Consider the following 26,972-nt stretch of genomic DNA (forward strand, 5'->3'; position numbering starts at 1 on the left):
GCAATGCTTTGGAGGCCTCCAGGCATGTCCTTGCCAATCTAAACAAAGATGGTTGTTTTATCTGGATTTTAAAGTGTTTAATTAAAAGCTCGTTCAACAAAGTACTTACGCTTTTTTGAGTTGGAAGTACACATGAAATAGATAGCAAGTGTCTGTAGGTGTATTTCCACTGAAAGGCAAACTATTATTGTTATAGTCAGAATGTAGGTGTGCCTGCCATAACTTTCTAAAATAGTGAGTGACTAACCTTTTCCAAGAGTTAAGTTTTTCTAACCTTTCCAAGAGTTTTTATTTTTTAAGAGATCTAGACTTACAGTGCTTATTTCCCAAATGATCACAAGGCTTATGATGCCACTGCTCAGGTCTCAAACATTAGTAATACAATCATGTGCTTATAAACTACCACCAAGACACCCATAACATGGGAGTCCAGCAAGTAGGCTCCCATTGCACAGCACCGATTAATGCTCCTCAAAACAGATATGCAGAACATTTGCTATAAAACCTGAAACCACACCCATTTTGTCTGAAAAAAGAGACAAAAGAACAGCAAAAAAGAGGGATACAGTTGGAGGTCTGAGCTGTCTGGGGTCTCTGCAGTAAACACTGCCTGCTGTGGAGAACCACTCATAAGTATCAGTGCTAATTTTCCAGACCAGTTCTTCAGCTGGTGTTGCAAAAAAAATGGAGTCATGCCATTAGGCACCAGATGTAGTTTTGGGGCCTAGGGTACAGTGTGGGAAGCCTCTAAATCTAGAAGAGAGAGAAAACATCCTGTCCTTTGTAAACTGCCAGGATGGACTACAATGACAAATTAACAAGCTACCATACACTCCATTCTAAAGTGAGGAATAATGGAAGTTATTCATTATTCACTTTATTTACTAATAATGATACAGTATGTATTAATAGCAAGGGGGCATAGTAATTCATCATATGATTCAGTATGAAAATACATCTCAGGCTGAGATTATGCTGCGTAATCTGATGGCAACAAAAGATAATTTCTGGGTGTCAGTATTCTTCCTTAGAGGCCTCCTTCAGACTTCATTGGCCGTGAAGTTCTTAAAGAACTGGGCATGGTTGCAATCTCTGGGCAAAAGAAGCTCAGGACAGCAATAGCAAGGCACTGTTAAAGATGGGCTGCAAGTATTTTAGCAGAACTGTCTGGAAAAGAAGATACACAGCACCTGTCCACTTTGAATTTAGTGTAAGCATTGCTATTTGGTCCAACATTTTCATTATTGCCAGATTTCAAAAAACAGAATATTAAATCAAAATGCCTATTGTATTGTAACATTGTGAGTAGGAGATCTGATAGACGTCTCAGGCACTAAAAATGCAAATGCAAATGCAAACTACAGTGTCAATCTGAATTGCCATGCTAGGCCAAGCTTATTTTATTACATACATTCTGCATTCTAAGTACTAATATGTTCATAATGTAAACATTAAGCATACAGAGTTAAAATTCAAGGCCACAATATTTTTGATTGTCCCTTTTTTGTGTCTTTGGTTGGCCGAGATCAACTCGTAGTGTATAAATGCATAAGTTATATAATAATTATATAAAAAGGAAAAAATAACATTGACTTGTATACTTCATTCTGACAAACGCACAGCGTTCGCGACTCGATAAAGAAAAACTGGCGCCCGCCTAACAAAAATACTTAGATGATTTCTGATTTTGGCAGTCAGGGGTTGTCTCTTGCTTTAACCAATAGAAAACAAACTCCCTTAATAATGATGAGGTTCTAACTGGTAACTTTTTAAATATCAAACACAATTCCAGTTTCACTTTTTTTTTTTAAAAAGAGATGCATATTCTGATTTCTGAATTCTTCTGCTTTTCCCTTTTTCCACTTCTTTTTATTACTATAAAATCAAGTCTGTCCCTCCTGTAATACTGGGAATGGTGTGATACTGAGCAATATGTTTCACAAGTCCAAACGAGTGTTTCTTCGTAGTCCCAACGCTACTAAGTTTTCAGTCTTTTCAGTCTCTACTGGTAAAGAAGTTTCTCTTCTCCCATTCTCACCACCTTTGTCCTCCCCTTTCTCCTTTCTGCTTCCTCTGTCAGGTGCAGGCCTCTGATACACAATCATACACTTGCCCTTCAGCACATTCTCATTTCCAATGTTTGGCTCAGGGTTCCTGTAATACTGTCAAGGAATCTTAAAGTTTGGGTTGTCTTCACAGTTTGAGTAGCTGATAACACTCTGATGAATGGAATGCATTTGATTTTAACCAAAACAATGCTGTCATATTCCAAATCAGCTTCCACACTAAACCAGCCTTTTTTGTTGATATGTTTCTATTTTTTAAATACAGGTAGGTTTATTTTCCTTTTTTTCCTTTTTCCCTTCTCTTTTGTAATGATTCCTATATCATATGTTAGGTCACTATAGACTTTTCTTATATTGCTGTAGTATAGACCCAGTTTTGCACTAGCAAGGTATCAAACTTTACACATAAGCTTATCAACTTTTTAAGACCGCTAGCTTTCATAGGTTTTCCTTATCATTTCATGCTTTTACCTACAATAGTCTATTGTTGTTTAGTCCACAGAGTCGATGCCCATATACATTACATTTTAGTATCTTAATACTTCTTGAATATCTCCTTTAAATCCCTACTACAAAAAGTCTTTTTGACATCTATTTTTTCATGTGTTTTTTTTTTTTTTTCCCCAGCCAAACCTTCACTTGTCTCTTTAGGCACTTTTAATTTGTGTACTCCAATAGAGTTCATTGCAATTCATCAGGGACTGTATCCCAGCGAGAAGTCTTTCTTTGCTTTTTCTGGTGTTTCTTTTTTTCCCCACTTAGTAGTAGGTGCCAAGATGAGAAGGCATATGAGCAGCTGGCAGCCTGGTATTGGGGTAGATACCTCCAGTTGGTGAATTCCAGTATGGATTAGGGGCAGCGAAAAAGCTGGACGATGTTACAGGCAAAGCAGGGGGGTGGGGAGCTACAAAGTTCATCTTCTGAGGGTGTGCATGATAGGAGCTCATGTAGGGGAGGTCTGATGGGTATTTGTACATGGATGACTCTGGGGGGTGAGGCTGAAGAGCCTGAGCGATTCCATGGAAATCAAATTTGTAGGCGTAGCGCTTACCATGAACCTTAGTCATAATATTTTTATCATAGTAGTAGCGAAGCGCACGGCTAAGTTTGTCATAGTTCATGTTAGGCTTGCTTTTCCGCTCCCCCCAGCGCCGAGCCACTTCGTCAGGGTCAGTCATCTTGAATTCCCCATTGGTGCCCTCCCAGGTGATGCAGTTGGAATTGGAGCTGTCTGACAGGAGCTCCAGCAGGAACTGCCATAGCTGTATCTGCCCACTCCCTGTGGGGGGGAAACAAAATAGAAATGTCAGGACTAGTGACTAATAATGTTAAGACATCAATTCTTCCAGGCTCTCACATAGGACCCTATTAGGAAATGTTGCAATTTCAGTTCCTATTTCTTACTCTTAACTAGTCCCCTTTCTCCCAGCCCTGTCTCACGAAATCCTAAAGAGCAGAGATAATGGTAATGTGTCATGTTTTCCCTCATCTGAGTGGCAGAATGCCATTACATGGAGTTTTAATAGCTACCTAATGTCATTCAGTGTAGACAATTGATGAGGAAATAATACAGCGCTCATTTAGGAAACTAATCTCTAAAGTTCAGGACAAACAGCTTTCACTTGCGTAACATTTTGCTTGTTCTCAGAGCATTATGTTGCAACTAAATGTTCTCTGCTATGGAATAAACCTACGCAAAATGAAGAAGTTTAGAGAAAGCTGGGCTCGTGCCAAACCATATCATCCATTTGCAGCATTCGGGGAAATGCAGAACGGAAACTTATTAGCTTGCTGTTGCACTGCATACAACCATAGGGCAAAACATTTGCAAGAACAGTGAAAAGGTCCATAAAATACATTTTTGTCATCTTTCTGTGTCAATGAGTTTAAATGATTATTGAAGTTAAGACTTAAAATGTTGTTGTTTCTTTCTCGCTCCTCTGCCAATTTCATATTTAAAAAAAATTATTGTCTGCTGTCAACTGCAGAAGGGTGTTGCCCAGAGTTATAGGAACAAAATTTGACCATTTTAGGTAATTGAGAGTAGATTTCAGAGGGCCTTGCCACTGATATTCATGTTAAAAACTTAGCATTTCTTAAAAAAGCGGTGCTGAAATGATGCAAAATACAACTGAAGCAGCTTGCAAGGCAATCTGTTTCACAAGCACAATGTCAGCAGAATTTGCCAACCAGCTTGTATGTGCTAACTTCTAAGTATGTCTCTGACCAGGAATCAGTTGGGTTTCTTTTTTTTTTTTTCTCCAAACCAGATATGTGGGTATAATAAACAAGCTTTTCTTTAGAAAGCTTATAGTAGCAAATTATAATATCAAGCTAGAGTAGCATCTGAAATCCATTAGCAGTTTATACTTCAGTGCAACTGAAACCCATATTCCTTTAAATGATATTTATCTGAACTGTCCTTAATGAATTTCTTCTGTTCCATTAACATGCATTAAGTAAACAAACAAACAAAAGAATCCATGGTATGAGCAAGGCATGCAAGTTTTAATACACAAAACATAACAAGAGGATTAGCCCTTGAAAATCAATAAACAGTTCAGCACTGGACAAAACACAAATTTTTGAATAAGCAATCCAACATATGTTCTAACATAAACACTTGCCTTCCAAATGTAAAATATAGTCCTATGAAAATAAATGGTTGCTGTCAATTTCCTTTTAATGAGAAAGTAATTCCACCAATTTATAAACACACAAAACATGTTAAAGCACAGGAATGATGGTGTGTAGGAATTCCATATCCAAATATAAAAAAAAAAAAGGCCCAATCCAGATTTAGTGCCTTCCACAGTAACAAAGTCTACTAAATGGACACTTGACAAAATTGTAAAAGCTAGGGTTTACGATCATATTAAAGGGAGGTAGGCCTCCACTTCCAGTTAAGATCAGTATCACCTGGAAACCCACTTGCCTTAGGCCGTTTGGAAAATCCTGTTCTTAATACTTATTTAATTGCTTTCCTATGTGATGCAAAACTGTTTAGAAAGTAAGCTAATCTAGAACGGTGCCTGATGTCACTTTGGATAAAATGAAAGGAAATGGATCCGTGTTTTGGCAATTTCATGCCTTGAAAATCCATACAATCCTTGTAAGAAGAAACATTGTTACTGGGGGTTGAGGAGACCTGAAATGTGGAACAAGGAACACTGCCCTGTGGCTGTAAGCCAAGGGAAATAGGAAGTGGCATGCACAGTGTCAATCCACCGTGGCAGATTATGATGTTGGTTATGGTGGTGTATGGCCACAGCGTGTTCTGCAGACTCAGACCAGTAACAGTGAAATCTGCACAGTTCACAATCAGTGTTATTAACTCACCGAGAAGGTTCCTTGTCTTTAGCTAAAATATGCTACAAGCCCCTGTCCACAATGCACCCCACTGCTCCCTTCTTAAAGCAGGAGAACGTTTGAAATGTTTAACCCAGTTATTCTTTGCAAATAGATTCTGCCTTCCTGTTTTTTCCCTATATATTTTTGCTGGTTTGGTTTATTTATCCCAAAATTTTGTATTTGGCAAGGTCAGTATGGCATTGTATTGTGGGTTAACAGAATCTGGGACACATGACACAGATCAATCTGACTCATGCCCTTCTGGAGGGGTACCCAATGGCCATATGGGGTATCTTACAGCATTTAACAAAACCCTGACATTTAAGGAACTGAGTGAACTCCTATTGATACAAGGAGTTCAGATACCTCTAATGAGGTATTTGACTGGCTGAACGTAACCATCTACTCCAGGATGATTTGAATAGCTCTCTGTGGAGAGCTATATTAACTACATCTCCAATGAATATAATGGGAAATATGACACCTAGCTCACATATAGGCACCTACACTAAGATATATGAGTTTATGTGTCTTAATCTGTGGCCTCCGTCCCACCCTTGTGTAATTTGGAAACTTAATCCTGCAACACATTGGGTATCATCAGCTCCCACTGAGTCATACTGAAGAGTGTTAAAATTGGTCACATCACCTTCCAGGTCTGGCCTTAAAGCTGAAGTGGGGACACTAGCAGTGAAGAGAAATCCTTCTAAATCAGCAAAATCCCTTCTCACCTGGATTTGCAAGTCGGCTGCTGGTTGGTCCAAGAATCTGATATGGATCTATAAAATTGTGAAAGAAAGATTTAAAATCATGTAACAATAATGTCAAATATTTTAGGACCTATGGTTTAACTTTGTAAAGTGTAGTGTATACTGCCTGATGGGACTGCATGTCCAACACTGGGGAAAGTGACTCCTTTCTCTGTATTGCAATATTTGCATGTTTTCCCTTTAAACTTGTTGTGCAAGTGAACAATTGCAACGATACACATTTGCCTTTTGTACCGTATTAATGTGCACAAACATATATTCAGACACATTGCAATTTTGGAAGTATCCTGATTCCTGCTTAAATAATGTACACGTACACACAGGGCATCCTTTGGTGCTATCAGCTCTTGCAGCAAGCCAGGTCCCACAGGCACAGACAGGTAATGGGGTGAGAGCCCACTTCGCAAAGGACACCAGCCTCTCTTCTTGTGAGGCCACATTCGTTTCCCCACCACCACTGCTAACTCTTTCTGGGCCAAAAGAGCCTCCAGAGTAGGGCTGAGAGTACTTGGCTGAACCTCTGCAATGTAGCTGGGTCAATTCTTCTTTGTCGCTAGTATCCACTTAGGGATCCCCTGTATTAACCTTGCATCTAGGGTTTTTAGAAGAGCCTGTGTCAGCCATGCAACGCCCGTAGCATCTCAATGTTTTCCTCAAGGGATTCCTTCCAAAAATGAAAACTTGTTTAGGCCTGAATTGAAGTACAACAGCGAAAAGGGAAGGCTGTGACAGACGTACAAAAGTCAAAGCGATGGGCTGCTAGCAAAGCCCGGAGCCCCTCGCTGAATGACCCTGTCACTAGGTTGCCTCGTCTCTGGACAGCTGCTCTCCAACGGCTGCCAATTTTACAGCCAAGAAGATAATCAGGTTACATTCCTTATACATTTAAATAATCTGTGCAGCTCACACAGAGCCATTAAACGGTCCTAAGGACTTACATAAATCATCAGTATATTTCTTCAAAGATTCTCATGGTTAGAAGGCCAGAATAGATAAAATGCTATTTGGGCAAAAAGCAGCACAATACTTCCCAGGCAGCATGCATATGAGTTAATGAGATGTAATCATGTGCACAGTCTTATTTAGCTATAACGAAAACCAGAATAATTTTTTGAAGTCCATGTGATAAAAAAAAAGGCTTAGAGTCTTCTGAGCTAAGGATATCCTCCAAATCTCTTTTATTTCCAACTTCTACCCTTTTGTTACTAACAAAAGCCATAACTAACTCAGAATCTCTGTAGTGGTTTCTAGCTACCTGTCCAAAACACAGTCAAATTCACAATAAGGGATTCAGTCCTACATCTTGGATCAGCTGCTTTGAAAGCACAAAATGTACCCGTTTCACAAAACCACTAGTCTACAAACTGAAACTTCTACTTTCTCCTCAGTTTCCCGACAGACTGAGAATCCTTCTAGTTTTCCTGTTTCAGGAGCCCAATTCAAATAGGTTTCTGTGTGCTGTAATACATTTTCATTTCTTTGCTTGTGCACATTTTCCAACTGCTAGCATTTCAACTGCTGTGGAGTATATGGTCTTTTGACATCCTTACCTTCCACCTTGGTACCTAAACTCTACCTAGGTACTTTATTTAACAGCTGCAAGGACGTCACTGCCATTAAACATTATTAAAAGCAATTTTCAATGGCCATGGGAGCCTTCATGTCAGATCCAGCTGTAAAGCCAACTCAGACTTAGTGGTCACCAGCTGGAGATCTCATTAGTGGTCTGAATGAGATGTTGCAATTTGCTTCTGATTAGTAGGTGAGAGCTGTCCTTCTCAGCATGTTCAACAAACCCCATCACACCCAGGCATATTTCAAACAAAACTATACCCACCTAACTGAGGACGCTGGTCTTCTGTTTTGGGAACTGTTGAGGATGATGGCTGAGTAGCTGAAAATGCAAACACCCAGGTAGTTATTTTTCAAGTTTGAAAGTTGGTCACCAAACCTGTGATAGATCACAGGCCTGAAACTCTTGCTTCTAACCACTTGATGATGGTCACAATAGGATTTAGTTTTATAAGACTACAATGGACATAGATTTGATGAAGCCTAAGTTCAAGGATGTGGCTGTCCCAGTATTGCCTATACACAGATAACAGGCTTTTCAGCCAAGGCACAGGTAAAAATCCTTCAGAGCTGAATGCTGAGGTAGCTCTTACCGGTTCGCTTCAGAGTCTATCCAGGTTGCATCAGATGTGCATTAGGCCCGCAGGCTAGACATATGCAGGTGCTTTTACCTTTTGATTGAGGACTGGGGTGGGTGTGACTCGTCCACGCTGATCTCCTGGCTTGCTCATATGGCAAATCTGTGAAGGAAAAATACACTGATTCATGCAGATGTGGCATAAAGTGTTTACGTCCACAAGGGCACATTTCTAGGGGACTCTCTGGATTGGAAAAATTACTGAAATAGGAAGGATACTCCTTGTTAAAACCTTTATTGTCTTTATTGTCTCCAAAAGTGACAGTACCACCTTGCCCTCTGCATTCCTCTTTAGAGCTGTTTATTCTAATTAGATACCTGAACTGCACTGAAATGGCTGGTACAAACACTCATAAAGTCCATAATTTCCAAAGGCTCAGAGTATTCCCTTTGGTCCCCTTCTTCATCCCAGGACACCAAGGAATGACACACACTGCACATCATGGACAACTTATCCTAGTCTTGCAAGAAAAGTACCCCAAGAGGTCAGAGCTCAGATTAAGCATAAACTATGTACCATTCCCTCCCAATTACAGCATGTAAGAGTATTTTCTTTTAAGGAGGTAAGACTTAACTTAATGTGCCATTCTTTGCTAGTCTGTTGCTGTCATCCTTTGAGATTAATCAAATTTTATTGGCTGCGTTTGAGAGTTCCCTTTTCTGCCACCTGGTCATAGGTAGAGATATGTGAGACAACAAAGTCTTGGGTTTGTCTTTTGGAGCTTCTTCTATACCACTGCTGTATGTTTATGTATGAACTCGCTCTCATTGCCATCACAGTTAATTATGCCCTCCCCATGGTATTATTCCTGGTGCTTGCAAGCGCTCCCTTCCTCAGAGGCACCCTCCGATCTCACTCTCATTATTCAGAATCCAACTTTTTGGAATAACTGATTGCCGTGCTTTGCCAGTCTTATTTGTTTCCCTTCTACTAGTAATTTCAAATTATTAATAATTCCTTTTCCTTCACTTTCCCTTTCACATCGCACTATCCTTACAGATCTTTAGAAACATAAGATGTGAAAACAGTGAACGTATTTAAATATTAAGCATATATATGTATATACATCATATTTGCTCCAAAATGTAGATAGCTTTTTTCCTGCTTCCCCCATTTAAATATTTCTTTCTGCTTCTTAGGACAAGCTTCTCAACTTTACGTATCTAAATTTTCATTTGCCTTTTCTTTCACTTACTCATACTTCTATTTCATTTATATGCTTTAGCATACAAAAAAAGTACTAAAACATAAAAGCTTTCTTCATAAAGTACATTAGTAAATTCAAATGTCTGGTTTACCCTTTGAATTTTTTTGCAGTTGTCAGCACTTTTCTATGGCTGGCTTTAACACATTAGCTAAAATTGCTGCCAAAATCAGAGACTTATGTAGGCTGCCTAGGATATCAGGAAGGTAGCAGTACCCACCTGGCAGAACCAAGTTAGTATGGATGATTTGATTTGTAACTGCTGGTGCTTTATTTTAGAAATGACGTTTGGAAGTGAAACGAGTTAGTAAGTAAAGAAACAGTCACAGACTGGCTCTGTGCAGAACAGATGTATCTCTGCCCATTTCCAAGCCCTATGAGCAGAAGTATCTAATGGAAATAAAGTGTAATCATGTGAAATTCACAACAAAATTGCCTTTAATTTATTTAGTCTATTGGCTTAAGAAGACTGGCACTGCCAGTGCTGTCATCTCCCAGGGATCTTATACATCAAAAACTTTGCTTTTGCTGAGATATGCAATTTATGTTTGTATTGCATTTGAATAACTAGTGATCTTTTACCCCTGATTTCTTGAGAACTATTCCACAGCCTTGTCCTTCAGAAACTTGGAGGAAAGTACAAGTTCTCATCTCTGAGCAGAATGCTGGTGTGCAGGTGCGTCACTGTAACATACAAATGTCCTGACCAGATTGAGAACAACATTGCTATTAACTCTTGTAGTTAAGAGATTCCTCATGGCCTGAGGACTTTATCATCTGGCAAAAAAATACAGAAGGACTCTGGTCATGCTTCCAGGGGGTTCCGAGTTCTGTCCATACAGAAGGGGACATGGCTTAGCTGTGGGCTGCTTGCATGTATCTTCTCCAGACCTGCCTTACCTGGCCAGTTTTCTACCTCCATGCCAGCCTTGCCAGGGAGATACTGGCGACATAAGGAACCTAGTTTTCCCCCTCAGTTCTTCTATTGCCTACCCAGAAAGACTACAGACAAAGAGGGGAGAAAGAATACACAGAAGGTATGTGTTTGTGATTAGGCTGTGCAACTCTACCCACAATCTCTCTCCTCTCCTCTCCTCTCCTCTCCTCTCCTCTCCTCTCCTCTCCTCTCCTCTCCTCTCCTCTCCTCTCCTCTCCTCTCCTCTCCTCTCCTCTCCTCTCCTCTCCTCTCCTCTCCTCTCCTCTCCTCTCCTCTCCTCTCCTCTCCTCTCCTCTCCTCTCCTCTCCTCTCCTCTCCTCTCCTCTCCTCTCCTCTCCTCTCCTCTCCTCTCCTCTCCTCTCCTCTCCTCTCCTCTCCTCTCCTCTCCTCTCCTCTCCTCTCCTCTCCTCTCCTCTCCTCTCCTCTCCTCTCCTCTCCTCTCCTCTCCTCTCCTCTCCTCTCCCCTCCCCTCTCCTCTCCTCTCCTCTCCTTCTATTTGTGAGTCTCCAAAATATTAGACACTTGTACACTGAGAGGGCTGTGTGATGCTGTGTGCTTGTACTCAGTGGCACTTGAAGCCTTGAAATATATTTGATACAAATTTATTACTGTGAGAAAAATGTTTTGACATTTAACACGTTGTAAGATGGTTTTCTGACTATGCCCTCTTCATTAGAAGAAAAATCCAGTTACCAGATTTTCTTGAAATACTGCAAATTTCCAACTTCATTCTTAGTTCAGTATTGTGCCTTGATAAACATGTTGCTGTCCTAGATAAGCAGATCTGTTCTTATTCAAGTAATATTAGTACAACATGTCCTTATCGTAGTCAGATCTTTGATGGGAATGCTCCTGTTTGATGAGACATGTAGACAAACCTATATTAGGTCTTCCTGAGCTCCTGATAGCTTCATTGTACTACTTTCGGCTTGCTGAAACCTCATGTTCTGTTGTAAAGGTGACCAAAGAAATATGCCTTTGTCATTGCTGTTTATTACAAGCTTGCTCATTTCCTACTCTCTATTGTAGTGCCTTAACAATGGCAATGCTTAATTACTGTCTCCAGAATTGCACCCCAGGATTTGGCTAACTCCCATTTAACATTATCAACCCACCCCTCACCCATTTTTGACCTTTTTCATGTCATCAACTGATTCTCCCCAGGGTCAGCTATTGCTCTGATATGAAGGGTGCTCTGTTATGGTACAGCTTCTTTGAAGTCTAGTTGAAGTGTGACATTTAACTAAAAGAAAAGTCATGGAATAAGCCAACAAAATAGTTTCTTGCGCGAAACCTGAATTTCTGTACAAAAGTATTTTTTTTTCTGAGTGAAAATTCTGACTTTAAAGATGTTTGTCAACTTTGAATTATAAAAGATAAAATAATACTTTCAAAATCACAAGATAGTTAGTTGTAGGAAATGTTTAGTTAGGATACACTGGTTTACACAGAAGAATAGACACCCTACATCCAAACTACAACTCCAACAAGTAATTGTGTAAATGCAGGAAGATGTTGACAAAGTATTTTGTTTCGTAAGCATCACTGTAAAGGTGATGTAGATAAAAACGCTGAAATGAAGGAGTTTGACATGTCTGATATGTGGTTTAGAACCTCTCACTTCAGAGAAAGCTAGTATTTTATTTTTCTGTCAGAAGTCAGGATGAAACAAATGTTGAAATCATAGAATGTCTCTTGGGATAAAAAAAATCCATCTTTTGTTCATGTATAGTGGAAACATACCCATAAAACAGTACTCTTTCACAGCAGACTCATTTAAGTCTTTGCCTGAAATCCTCTCAATTGGCACGGTTATTTTCTGCAGGACACCCAGGTCCCTCTGGTCTTACATTACACGTTCATTTCCATTGGAAACTAGTTCGAGTTTTGGGCATCCAGTTATACATTGCATAGTCGGTCATTGTTTCTATAGCTATGCTTTCTCTTCTCATCCATATTCACGCCCACATTCCTCCATTGCCATTTAAAAGTCCTGGTTGCTACTATAACCTGTGACCATGTGGGCCACAGTCTGCTTTAATGTTTCATGAAAATGTCTAACTTTTTTTGGAATATCATTTCTTCTTATACTGAGACTAAGTAGGTGCTCTGCAGCACTTCATTTTGATAATTATATCATTTTTCCTCATGCCCAGACCCTGAGTTGAACAATTTCAAACTTTTGTATCTTTCAACGTGTTCAAAAGATGTTCCATATTCCTACGGCTTGCTCTAAGCACTTTCTTATTCTGCAAATAGCCTTTTTGATAAGGGTTGATTCACACAGCTTTCTGTACAAGGCCACACTGCTTACTTATTTAATGGCACGGTCAGATTTCCCATATGATCCTCCACTGTATTTCTTCAATTGTTTACTTTTTTTCACCTTGGCCAACAACTAGAGCTGTGGTTTTCGTTGTGCCATTAAGAAAGATGTCTGTTAACTTATTCTTCCACAAGTAAAAAGGGGTAATTTGAAATCCATAAGATATGCAAATAACTTGTATCTTACACAGCATTTGTTAACTTGTATTTTCAGCTGTTAACTTACTGCAAGCCCATTTCTCTCAAATAAGGCTTCTGGGCACCTGAACAGGGATCCTTTAGAGGAATCTCTGGTTTTAAGTAATAGCAAAATCATGTGCCATCTCTGAGTCTTATACAAAATTTTATTGTGTCCTTTTTCCAATTATTATTAACTACAGATCATGGCAGAGAATACCAACGTGCCTATGACATAACACGTCCATTATTTAGCCTTGATAACAGGGTAATTAGCCAGTTATTGATCTGTTTCTTATGATATGCTAATTTAACTTTTATTTTTAATAGTTGTGGGGCACTTTGGTAAAGGCCTTATGAAAGCCGAATGCCAAATATATGCATCGGATAAGTGGCTTCCTTCTATTCACTATTACAGATTAATAAATCTAGAAGAAGAGTTTGTTTTCCTAGAAACTGAGCAAGGTGGATTTGAACACATAATGGCACGGTAGCTGTTTCTCTATCTGTTTTTTTTAATTACCAATTAACAAATCTACAGACATGCATGTACACTTATATACAAGTGTAGATAAATTAGTAACTTGTATGTACTGTCCTGGATTATACACTAGAGCATTGATATAAGATGAAATATTTCCTACCCAAAGCCTCCTCTGTTTTTAATGAGAAAGTGTATCTTTTCACAAGAGCTCAGTTAATTCCTATGTATGCTCTTTCAGAACACTTGGATGTATGCCTCTGGCTCGGTAACGGACTTCCTTTAAAGTTAGTATTTTGCTGCAACTCACTGTCTCACAGTACTTTGCACTTACTACTGGAAAAGCGAATGTCCAGATTAGGCATTTTTCCAGCATCTTTAGTAATGAAGACTGATAGAAAGAATATATTTAGCTTCATAACAATGTCCTCATCTTTATTTATTCTCTTTAGCCTTTCACAAACCGGCACACCCAAGATACTTCCATAGGCTTCAAACTTTTCAGCAATAAAAACTTCCTTGTGTTTTGATTTTACTTAGTCTCTTAAACTCACCATCAGATATTGTGGTGTTTGTTAGCCCCAAACATAAATAAAAGGTAGACAGCAGGAGAAATGTACTTTTTTGCAACATACTTCAAATAACATTATAAAAAAGGGTATTCTTGCTTCATTTTACAGAGACTTGAAGGACACTGAAAAGTGACTGCTCTGGGACAATGAAAATGAACAAGTCAGTAAAGCTCAGGTCTTCTGATTCTCTTGTGCTTTAATCAGTAGATAGCACTGCTTCAAAGAGAGATATGTGGGAGAAAGACTTATTAAACGTTCTATTTAACCATCTCACTTTACACAGTGATATATACACACATATATGTAAAGTATGTGTATAAAATATGTGTGTGTATTCAAAATATACCCTAGTATTTATGAAAAGACAGTTGAAGGAGAAAAAGAATGACATACTTCAAGAGATGAAATGAACAAGATCACAGTATACAAAAAGTGGTCATTGCTCATACCTGGCCTGGTTGTAATTCTTTGTGTTGCTTCTGGATAAACTGATGTATTTGGAAAAATAAAAGTGGCACCTCCTAAAGAGAAAGAAGACAACATAACACCTAAAGATTCATTTTCACAGTCCCTAAATCCAATGAAATTTTCCCTCTTTTAGTGTGTCTGAACGAAGACTATGAATAACTAATTTCTATCTTAGGACAGTTCTATATAAAAGTTAATTCTGACAGCCTTTGCACCTGTGTAACTCCATTAAAATTACTGGATAGAAGTCTGTGCAAAATCTGTATTAAGGGAGGAGACAGTCAAGTTTAGGGAATCCCTTCTACCTTCAACACAATCACCTCCACCCAGGCAGGTAGTTCCATATCTTCTGAAATAAAACTTCTTTGCCTTCTCTTCATTAGCGCATGCACTTCCCAAACAGGTTCATCTTTTCCAAAGTAGGTCTGGGCCAAAGCCTGTTGGCGTCTGTGGGAATCTTCTCACAGACTTTGGTTGGCTTTGAGTCAGACCCTCAGAAATCTCATTCTCTTCACAGAGTGAAAAAATTAAAAATAATGAGCTTGATATAGAAAATGGTATCTCACTTATCTCAGGCATTGAAATTGTTACTCATGGCCACCTCTAGGAACAGGAAAGGGTCATAAGGATTTGTGCAATTACTGTTGACTTCAAGAAGAACCTGTTTCTAATTCTTTTGAGGTCCTTTCAAAATCCCACTCCAAAGTTCTTATGCCAACAGAATAACTGATTTTCCTTATGCTGATGAACAGCATGATATTATTCACACTCCCAATGGCAGAAAAGCAATCTCTTTTTTGTGAAATGAATTTCAAAATATCATTGTCAGTGCACAAATACAGAAAAAGATAACACATAGAACTGCTGAACAGCACTTGGTTAATTGTATGTGAAAACTGCTTGGCAAATTAGAATCTGGAAAGCCAGAGATGGAAAAGACCGTCAAGTCCATCTATTTTTAGACAGGGCTTAAGACTTATTCCAAACCCTGTCAAAGTCAATGGAAAAATTATTGTTGCTTTTGGTAGGGTTTGCAGCAGGCCTACAGCCCACCATAGGACTTCATGTCAAGTGGCAGATGTCTAATCTTGGGGAGAGATCTTCTAATCTAGTTAATTTTTCTAGGAAACTCACTGCTATTTACCACAGTGAAACACTAAATGAAATATGAAAAAGGCATTGGTTTTTTTTTCTTTTCTTTTGCATTATCCTTTGTATTATCTTTTTCATTTATCATAAAGAATTGTTATTTCTGGTCACTGTAGGCAACTAATACCCTCAGGCATGATCATGCAATATTCTAAACATCTTTAATCAGTATGTATGCCATACTGTATGCAGAAACCCATGCCATCCTCTGTTGCATAACTGAGCAAGATAAAATGTATTCTGAATTATTTTCATAAATACTTTAAGTCATATACTGAAATACAGATGTTTTTGAGGCATGTATTATATTATTCTGCTACCTACACTAAATACTCTTCTAGGCCAAATTAACAGAAGGGTGAATATTAACAAAAACCATTTTACATTCAGATCAGACTTAGTGGAGATTACAACATCAAACTTAGTGAAGTTTCCAGCACAAGTCCCATATAGCTGACAAATGAGATGAGCTAACTGCCTAAATAGCAATTTTATTGAATTATATGATATATACTGCACAAAAGGGGAGACAGTTCCCATTCACCAGAGCCCACAGCACCTAGGCAAGTGCTGAAGCACTTCTGAGCTCCACCAGCCTTCTAGGGATCCACAGAGTAGATCTGACAGTACAATGAGACAGAATGAGAAAAAAAGTCCTTCAAGACAAAGGCCTCAAGCCTACAGTTTATCATGTGTCAGGGACCCCATTCTCTTGTGGAACAAAAGAAATTACCAGTAAGGACACCATATTTGAATCATCTGTCCCTGCATGATCTCACCTTTTTTTCTGTGTGTCTGTGCATAACACTCACACACAGAGCAAGGAGACGATACGCTTGTCTCCCTCCTGATTTACCATTTCCATTTTTAGCAAGCAACCCATAAAAAGGAATCCTGTGCTTTTAGAAGATGACCTATAGCAATGGGAGCAGTGCCAGCATTACCTGTGTTTCTAGCATGCATTAACCGTGGAGAGTTTTGTAAGGCCTTATCAACATCATCTGAAGTCAAATGTGGAAGAGGAGCTACAAAACAAAACAAAAAGCAACACCAAAATGAAAAAAAAAAGTGAATTATCTTTTTAAACCATATTTTCCCCTGACAGGATTGTCTGAATGTGAGTTTACTGACAGTCAGTTTCAGTCTGCAGCTTGGAGGGAGGTGTATGTGCTACAGCTTAAACTAGGGCATTCATTTATTTGACATTATGAATGCATCATATTTCTGACTGATTATTGACAGTGTGCGTGTGGAGAAGACTGCACCGCACTGGTGTTGCAATGCTTGGTTTTTCTTTAAAAACCATGTTCACTTTAACTTCTTTAAACTGAGGCAAACCTGCAAAATTTCCTCAAGCTTAGATGAAAGCCCTCAAGCCAGGAATTCACTAGTCCCTTCTTTCCCTTTGAAATGTTAGCCATGCACTACAAGTAATTTGCTTTTGGACTTCAGGGACTGTTTGTTTTTCCCATGAATTTACAGAACTTTTATTCAATTCAGTGAAATCTACCTGACCCTATTCAGAGTAGAGCAAACTGCTGTCAGTCCTTAGAATCATGCCTGGAATTCACTTTGTGAATCAATGTTTGCACTCTCATTTAGCGTTCTCATTGTTAAAATGAAAAGAAATGAGTATGTGACCAGAAAAAACATTAGCACTGAATTCCAAATAATTTTCTTCCTAGAGTATGCTGATGAATATGCTGGGTTTCAATTCAATTTTTCTCCGAGATGGACACATGGAAACATTCCCTAACTCTTTTCTTCAATGAACATGAGTGAAAGCCTGCTGAAATTAATGGGAATCTTTCCATCAAACTCAAAAGGCTTTGGACCAGGCTCCCTGCTATGTTCTTAAGAACAGCAACATTTGCAACAGACATCTGAAAACCCAGCTGAGTGTATCCACACCGTTAAATCTAAGACTGAAATGAACCACAGATTGATTGTAGCCACTACCATAGTAACAGAAAACCAGCTTACTCTCTCTGAGGTAGTGTAGGTGTGACAGGAGGATATCTGCATTATAGCTTGGGGTGAGTCTCTGGAAGTCATCTTTGGTCATTTTACACAGCTCTTTCCCATCGATGTTCTGGAACAATAAGATGTCTACATCCGGGAGACCGTACTCCTTCACCGCCCATTCCAGCCACTGGCGTACATGGTCTGTGCTCCATAACGTAGGATCTGGTGGTATCACAAAGCATAAAATTAGACAGAGAGGGAAGAGTGCTGGACCAGTACAAAATAAATGTAGACCACAGTCAAACTGGAGAGACCTTAATCCCCTGTTTACTGACTGCTGGAGACACATGAGGAATTACTTTGGCCTGTTGAGCGCAAAAGAGAGTAACTGTGAAAAACTATTTGGGAAGAGCTGTGAGCTCTGATTATTAACAACAAACCCGCTGCTGTTGAGGTCTTTCTCCCATTTAGTTCTTTTGCCTCGTTATTTTTATGCACTGTTATCCACAGATTAACATAGGCTTTTGTCCCCATGCAGAAGAGTACTTAAGAAAGCCCACTAACAGCACTGCTACTTGTATATGAACAAATTTTGAAGCTCTCTGTTGAATTTGTATCTTTCTGCAAGTGAAATTTCCACTCAAGTGGAAGTAAGCACTCACAGATTCAGCTAATTATTTCATAAACTAGAGTGGGTCATACTACAATATTCTGCACTTCCTTTCCTAGACTGCTTTGTTGTCCTGGTACACATTGCTATACCTGCATGGGTTTTTACTTACTACCTGAAGTACTGGCAAAACCATCGGGGGAAAAAAACAAGAACTAGTCCAGATTTTTAGCAAAACATAAGGCCAAACAACTTGTGCTTTTGAATGAATCCTTGATGTTAACTTTTTTTTTTTTTCCTCTAAACTCCTCCTTATTTCTTTTTCATTCTGCTTTTCCCTGTTCTTGAGTTATAGTAAGCACCTATCAACATGAAGGTCCCTAAGGACTTGCAGTGCTCATCCCCACAATGGAAAACAGCTCCTGCCATGAAGAATTTATACTTTTTGCAGACAGAAGGTTAAAGACAAGGGGAGCCAAACTCCTCCAGAGTTTGTGCCTTCCAACCTAAATGGCTCCGTGATTCTGTGATATCCTGAAGGCTGAGAATGGAGTGCACAGAGGAAAAATGGCTGTAGCCCATCACATGAAAGTCTATAGAAGGGCTGGGACTTGAATGACAGCCTAAATAGCTTTTCTGTGGCTTAACTTCAGTGTCATTCCTTTCCTTTTGATGGCTGTTCAGGCTGCTCTGAAAGAGGTGAGGACCTCTTTCCATTCTAGCAACTATTCAGAGTCTGTCACGCTGTTGCTCAGTCCCAAGCCATCACCCATTAGTGCCTCCCCCTTTCTGATGCTTCTCTTGGCATTTTAAGCCCTTGCAAGTCAGAATATTTAATATTCTGGAGATTCAGAGGGCTTTTCTGTTCTCTGAAGTGCACCAAAACCCACAAAAGAACCCCTCCATGTGGTATCAAATATGTAGCAAACTAGAGGGATTCAAGTCTTGTGGTACACCTAGGGTCTGAATGAGATTGCCCACACCTACAGAAGAGAATTCCAACTATATTCAGTTTGGTTTGAAGTAAACAACCAAACACCAGGAAGTTTACTAAAACATTTTGATTACGTCTATAATTTTTAAATGCTTCTTATTTATGATAACTAGAAAGTTACCATAGTTGGAACTGTAAATTTTGTGCTTTTTTAATTCTTAAACATTGCCACATGAGCTGCACACTGCCTATGTAGCAGTCAAACAAAACCAACTGATTTTTACCCATACCTTTCTTCTAGGGACCTCAAAATAGCAAGGCTGTGACTGTGACCATCACGTTCCTTGAATGTCACTCAAATCCACCTCAAAACACACCTCCAGGAATACATTGAGGAAAAAGTGATCTGATACACTGAAAAAAAAGAACTTGCTGAGCTAAAAAATGTGCCAGTGCCAAACACTAAGAAGACAAATGTTTCAGAAGAACATTCAAATGTCATGAATTTTAGTGTGGTCAGCTTCTAGTTGGCAGGACACTTAATCAGAAACACTTCATCCTCCTCAGAATAGAACTGTCAATACCATTGCAGAGGATACTGCAACGTATTTGTCCACACATATCTTGACAAATAACTGAAATAATCACAGCTTGCAAAATTGGCCACAGTTAGTACTCTTGCATATCTTAGCAACTGAAAAACTGTAAGAATATTAAGCAACATAGCAGTAGAAGGAATATGTCAAATAGGCACATCTCTTTGAGAGGAACTAGCAGCAAAACTTCTTCTTCTGTTTGCAGGTTTCAGGTGTTGTGTCCAGGCTGTGTATATTCAGTAGTTTATGAACAGCCACATATGTCATAATGGTCTAACGCTTTGACTTCAGAAATAGGCATGCCAATTATTTTGCAAACTGAGGCAACAAATGGTCCAGGTTTGTTTGAAGGACAAGACACACAGGAGTGAACGCCTTCTTGTTCAATTAACTGCTGAATCCCACAACCAAGCTTGACAAATCTAACCAAGAATTTCTCAATTGTGCTCTTATGTTGCAGTGGAGTTGTTAATTTACTTATTAAAAAGTTTCACACCACCCAAACCCAGGGGATAACCTAGATAAATGCTTTTCATGCACTGATTTCACAGAAGCTATAGTGTTTTTAGCATGCTGAGGGCCAGGCTGCACTTGATATTTGAAGGGATATGATGTGATACAGTGATCTTTTCTCTTTCCCACATGCTCTGCACCCAGCTAGTCCATGGTGTTAGGAAATGGAAGTGGCTCTTCATTTTGTTCACTTTAGGATGAAATACTACAACAGGAGCTAGAAAAGTCAGATAAGATCTGAGTGCCTGTAATCAGCCAATTCTGCTGCTGAAATAGGAAGAACAGGTTGAGGAGGTGGCTTCACTATGATATTTCTCAGCTCATTTTCTCAATAACCCTGGGAAATTACTGTTCTTTTCTTCCTGATCATCTGTATCACATTGCCACTTTTCACCAAATCTTCTTAAATAATGTTAGTAGACTTAGGGGAAATGCATTTTTTTTTCCTTGAAATTTTTGTGTAAAGAGTCTAACCTGCTGGCACAATGACTCTTCGTTCATTGGTAGTCATATTTGGGGGTGGAACATGCTTCTCTTCCATGTAGTTTCCATAGTTCATCCCAACATTGTCTGAGCTGCTAACCATTTTCCCTCCTTTTGCCACGCTGCAGTCATCAGGAGAATTCCTAGACAGAGAACAGAGGTGTGTTTCTATTATTATTCCAGCCCCTACTAATATCCTCAGCAAAGAATCATGCTGAATGAAACGGAAAAAAGGAAACTTGAGCACCAGCACTGGGCTGTCATTGGAAAACTCAGAACCTACCACCCAATGACTCTGTTGATTCATTCAGTTGCCTCAGGAAAAATGACCAGCCTCGATGGACTATAGATGTATTTTTATTTTCAAAGGATCAGGCTTCTATATGTCTCCAAACATATAAACACTAACAATTTATTTCCAGAGACTGGGCTAGAATGGAGGGCTTGTTCATGGGCTTGTTGAGCCTGATGGCTGCAAGTAGCTGCACTTCTCTCTCCAAACATCTCACAGACAACTCAGCAAACACAGAGATGCAATTAACACAATTCTTCTGAGGGAGAACTACTTTTAGTTGCCATTGTCCAAGCCTTGGACAAGCCTCATCCTGGACAATCCTGGACAAGCTGTCCAAGCCTTGGACAGCTTCCCATCTCCACTGCTGTCACTGTTTCATCTGGGCCACGCTCTGTTGCACTTTATAACTTGCAATGTAGACACACTTCTATGTATGGCTTACAGAAAAGGAACATTTGCCAAAGCCATGATTCAAAATACCACACGCATGACTGGAAAAACCTTTCAGCTCCTGACTAACACAGTCTCCATGGAACTGTAGTCAAGAAATGGAAATCTGCAGAGGATCTGCAACCAGACACCTCTTTAATTTTGGCTTTGCTTTCTGAATAGAGTCTTTAGGTTTAACATCCCACAGGGGGTTCCCTAATGGCATTTTAATTGCATCACAGTTTTCTTTCTGGCAGACACAGACATATTTGTCCCTTAATTTAATGTCTACAACGTGTTTCATCAGAGAGAGAATAATTGTTACAAAAATCAAAACAAAGCACAGAGCCACGGGGAATACCTTTAAATGTAAAGGGGCTGTTTGGCAAGGGAAGGAGGGTGTTAGCTGGGTTTTGGTTTCTTTAGTGATACTACATTACTAACAAGCTTTCTTTTAGTCCTGCCATTTAACTCCTGAAACTGTACTATGGTCTTACTGAACAGGCAGCAAGTCAAGTTGCAATGTTCCATTTTGGTTTCTTGCAAACCAACTACTTTGTAGACTAAAGAACCAAGAGACCCTCCAAGACCCAGACTCTGGAAGCATGTTTCAGGATCTGTCCCCTGCCCCACAAAATGTGTTTTACCCAGAGCCTCTTGCCCTCCCCAGCTTAGAAATCCCAGCTCTTGCTGCAAGCGTTGGGCAGTAATGTCACTGTAAGCCCACCAGTGGTCAAAATACAGGTTCCTTCCCAGAGGAGTTTTGCTATTGTTTGAGGACAGGAGAGGAAAAATAATATACAGTTTGGACTGTCTGCTCAACATAAGTCAAAAGGATGTGGCAGATATTTTATCTAGTGCCCAAGTGACTTGGCTGAGTTGACTGCTCAGCACTGCCATAGGTCAGGAAGTAATGCCATTAAAATTCTCACATCTGTTTCAAAAAATAACTAAAACTTGCAAAGCTGAAAAGAATTAGTATGCATCTTAAATACTGAAAGTACATTTTATGTATATCCATTTTTTTCTGTGCCATGTTACTGCTAATTTTACTATGTTGTGTTAATGTATACATTTTTTAAAAAAATAACTGTCGATGGCTTTCAGTTTAAAAATAAGATGTGTCACAGAAACCATTCAATGGGTACTGTCATCTTCTTTAGGAGAAGGAACATGGCCTTGAATGCTGTCTGGGAAATGTTGGCTTCACATACCTTTTTCAGGTATAAAATATTCTGGGTGCTGCATAACATATTACATATGAAATCTGCCTTATGTAAAGGTCTTACAACTGCTTTGTCATCCACAGGACTGAAAAATAACCACAAGGGAAGATACAGTCAGCACATGGTCTTGCCTGTCATTGAGTGGTGGTGAATTTAGCCTTTCCTCTCAGAACCAGAGTACCTGGGCATTATTCTCTCCAGTTTAACTTTTCTATCCCACTACATATCTCTGAATATAATTCTGGGATGCAGCTTATTTCTGTCTAAACAGTAAAACAAAGTAACATTTCCTTTCAGACGTAAACAAGTTGAAAAAGAGCTTTGGTAATGATTGCTTGTGACTAAAATGTTGGCTTTTTCCGTTTACCTTTAACAAATACAAATGGCATATATGCACAAGTGAGCCTGCATACTAAATCATGTATATTTGGAAACATCCCCCAATTCCTGCCCTTATACCTGTGCAGATGCCCACCCTGATTCCCAAGGTCAGCTATGTTACAAAGGCAAAAGGAAGAACCATTTGGTGCATTCACTGACTTTTTAGGGATGTCTTTGGGTAACAGAAAGCTAGCAGCATCCTTTGGCTTAAGTGGCACAGTTACTTTGTTTTGTTTTTCTGTGAAAAGGAACTTAGGATATATGCACATCAAAGTCTTGCTGCTGACATGAAATATCATATCAGTATTAGCCTACACCACTTCTATGGGCAATTGTGCATTAAAAACACTCTTGTAAACACTGAACAGTAAATGATGTGAGAGATCCAGCAGTAGCACACAGCTTTTGGCAACCTGACAGGGCTTCTGAGCTGGTTTTCTGATCTGAATACAAACAGACGGGGGTGGGGAAGAAGATCATAAATAAGTCATAACTTTTCATTAAAATGCAGAAGCAGATGGTCAAGGGTTTTGTCCCATTAGTTTACTGGGTGGACAAGAAAATCACCAGTTCAGCAAATCTTCTAAAAGACCATGCTTAACTTCAAGCATTTAAGCAGCTCCATGGGAGTTAACAGACTACTCAGGTACTTCAAACTGAGCATGTGCTTATGCATACCACTGAACCAAGGCTTAATTCAAATGGCTGGAACGGACTTCTACAGTATAGAAAGCAAAACTGAAAATGCAAGCAGACACTAGAAAAGGGTATTTTTAGTGCCCAGAAAAACAAGAGAGTGATTGTCTGCAAAGGCTTTTTTTAGGACTTTCTGTGAGTCTGCTTTATTTCTGAACCACCAGGGGAACAGGGGCAGTGGAAAAGCAGCTTTCAGAAAAGTGTGCCCAATGCAAAGGGTGCAGCTTTGCAGTGATTCATCCTCAGCTCCAGGTCTGAAATGAAACCAGAGATATTTTTCTTCACAGCTGCATGTTATTTTTACCCTTTGTAAATATACTGTGTTACACCTGGAATTTACAAAAAAAAAAAATGTGGAAAAACTACAGTCATGCTACCCAAGAGCACTTTGTCCATTCCTGAGCTGATTCAGCTCTGATTGCTGATAAATGTCTGTCGAAGAAAATATTCCTCCATGGGTCTTGGACCTGGAAGCCTTGCTTTTATTCAGGGCTATTTAGAATCAAGCTGATTTGACAGTTAAATTTAGCACCCACTCCTACTGAAGCTGATTGGAGTCTTGCCAAACATTGACTGTGATGAAAGCAGATGTAAGTTCATAAATAAGTGTATGAAACACATTTTTTCCTCTTTACTATGCTACTATTTTCTCCATGTGACATAAAACACCTGTGTTGTGTTAAAATGCAAGGTGTCAGAGAAACACCGATCAGGAATCAGCAAAATTTTACATGATCTCTGTGGCATTCCCATCATATAAAGCCCTCAAATGTTTCTGAATTTCAGAGGTAAATAAATGAGAAAAAATTATTCTCCAAATCACTATGTATCTTTATAAGTTTATTTAATAACCACAGCTTGGGTAACTTCCTTACAGTGGCTACTTATAGAAAAGGGGTCTCAGGAGTGTACAGTGGTGGAAGGACATCTTTGGAGAATTTTATATGCGTGGACCCCACCCAGTCCATGGCTGGTCCAGTCAGAGGACACACTGAACTTTTTTCTGTGACGTTGTAGTGAACAAACCATAACACTGCCCTATAGGATACAGATTCCTCTCCCAGTTTGTAACACCACTGATCTAAGAAAGAAGAAAACAGCCCCAGCAGGGCTGCAATGTTCCCACCCTGTCTTGTGTACAAGAGGGAGAGCTCCACAAAGCCAGCTCCCTCAGTTAATTTGGGCCAATATATATAAATTTATATTTAATCAAAATAACATCATGTAAAGGTCAGCTCATACCTAGTACATTGCAAAGCATGCTCAGGCTCGTTTTCATTCACTGCAACTATTCAAGTTGTAGTGAATTTCGTCAGCGCTTCCCCCTTCAAAATGGTTTGTCACTGAAAAAGTGGCCCATTAAGAGAAAAACAAAACAACTTTTAGATTTCTTACTTTGAGGTACACTGCTGTTTCTTAAAGCACACCTGACTTACTTTTAGACTACAACCCTAAACTCTTTTTCCTGCCCCTCTCTACACCCTCTTGCTCTTCATGAATCAATGGGAATCACATCTGCTGAGACCTGCTACAGCAATGACACACAAAGATGGGCCTTGCGGATCCCCCTTTGGGTTCCCCTCTGGCAGCAATCACTGGGAACAGCCTGACCCTCCCCGGTGAGAAGGAGCCCATGCTCCCCAGCCACTGGACTGTGGCTGCATCAGCAGCTTTGCAGGGCCCCAGGGGCTGCTTCCCTGGCACAGTGGTGATCCCCATGGGTGCTCAGTGGGACTCTGAAAAGCACTTTCAGTGACGGTATCGGAGGCCCCAACACTTTCTTTGACAGAGCTCAGCTTCCACCATGCACACTCATTGCTCAGCACTGCAGCTGGGTGCTGCTGCCCAGCTTCCGCACATATACCAGGCTAAGCCTGGAAGGACACCAAGCCCTCTGCTCCTGCACAGGCACCTTCCCTTAAATCTACTGCATGACCACCACTACACTTAACATGCTGCAAGGAAAACAGAGGGGTTTTTTTCTCCTTCTAAGGCTTCTTGTGAATGCAGCATAAAATTCCCTGCAGAAGACTCTAGTATAGCAGAGGCATTAAAATGCCAAAAAATGCACATAGGTCAGAATGTCCCTGGGGTGCTCACACAGGCACTTGTGCAACTGCTTAGCAAACTGGGCTGGGGAGCCGCTTCCCCAGCAAGTATGCAAAAAAGTAAGTAAATGGGTGGATGTGTAAGTAACTCAGTGCTTAGCTATAACCTGAATCACTTCCCCACCCACGTGGGGTGGCTGTGTGAAGGAAATGCTTGCCCACAGGTAAGGGGATGACCAGGGTGGGAGCCAGCTGCCGAGTTCTGTGGAAGGAAGGGAAGCCCCTCAGGACCTGCACTAAAGCTGGCTTGAGCTGATGCTGAAGCTACAGTGACAGCCTGTTTATCTTTGCTAGAAGGTAAGTGTCAAAAGCAGTCCCAAGAAGACAAAAGAGGAAAAAAAAAAAAAAAAAAGGAACACTAAAGCCCTCACTGGGCCACACAGTCATGGAAGTGCACAGTTCCATGCAGGGCTACACATGGGCAAAAAAACTGGTCTTCAGCAGCCCCAACAGACCAGGGCTGCAGAGGGACTGGGACTGGGGCAGCCCCATGCTAACACACCCCTGCAGCATCCAAACCAGTCGCAGACATCACTGTGTGGGGTGCCCCAGGCTTGGTAGGTGCTCCAGGTTGCACGGGGCTGGTGCTGGGGTCACTCAGGGATATCACAGTGTGGCATGTAGAGGTGCCTCCTGTTCCTTCCTCTAGCGAAAGGAGAAAGCAAACACCACATGCCAACACAGGCAACATTGTTGGCTTTCTGTAAGCAAAACAAAAGATGCTGTTTATTGAGTTGTATACACAGCAGCCGTTCATTTTCAATCAAACAATAACTTTTGCTAATTGAAACAATATTTTTTTAAATTTTTTTTTCTTTTGCTTAACTTTCCCCATCTATCTTGTAGTCCACAGCTGCTTCAAGCCTTAAGGCCATCATGGCAAATTAAGGCAGTCAGCGTCTGGCTCACTAGAGGCCAGTCAAGCTATAAATATTACCAGCCTGGCTCTTTGTGTTCACAGTGTGGGGAAACAGCTGGTTTAAGTTTGACTGCACGTTGTCATTTCTCCATTAGTGCAAACACTTC

The 26,972-nt window shown here is 40.0% G+C and overlaps 1 protein-coding gene across 6 annotated transcripts in view; it reads right to left on the reverse strand.

Moving 5' to 3' along the window:
• Positions 1 to 1,366: 1,366 nt before the first annotated feature.
• ERG (ETS transcription factor ERG) overlaps positions 1,367 to 26,972 on the reverse strand; it is a 109,831-nt gene continuing 84,225 nt past the window's right edge. For 4 of the 6 annotated variants that reach the window (XM_055702488.1, XM_005438526.4, XM_055702491.1 and 1 more), the window contains exons 3-10: positions 20,803 to 20,954; positions 17,694 to 17,897; positions 16,655 to 16,735; positions 14,543 to 14,614; positions 8,431 to 8,499; positions 8,025 to 8,081; positions 6,149 to 6,196; positions 1,367 to 3,345 (exon numbers count right to left, since the gene is read on the reverse strand). In XM_055702488.1, coding sequence (XP_055558463.1) covers positions 2,825 to 3,345; positions 6,149 to 6,196; positions 8,025 to 8,081; positions 8,431 to 8,499; positions 14,543 to 14,614; positions 16,655 to 16,735; positions 17,694 to 17,897; positions 20,803 to 20,954 — 1,204 coding nt within the window. In that variant the 3' untranslated portion in view covers positions 1,367 to 2,824. The remainder of the gene's footprint in view (positions 3,346 to 6,148; positions 6,197 to 8,024; positions 8,082 to 8,430; positions 8,500 to 14,542; positions 14,615 to 16,654; positions 16,736 to 17,693; positions 17,898 to 20,802; positions 20,955 to 26,972) is intronic. The other 2 variants (XM_055702490.1, XM_005438527.4) reach the window with 1 other exon arrangement.

The sequence above is a fragment of the Falco cherrug genome, chromosome 2 (assembly GCF_023634085.1).
Source record: "Falco cherrug isolate bFalChe1 chromosome 2, bFalChe1.pri, whole genome shotgun sequence".
Classification (NCBI taxonomy): domain Eukaryota; kingdom Metazoa; phylum Chordata; class Aves; order Falconiformes; family Falconidae; genus Falco; species Falco cherrug.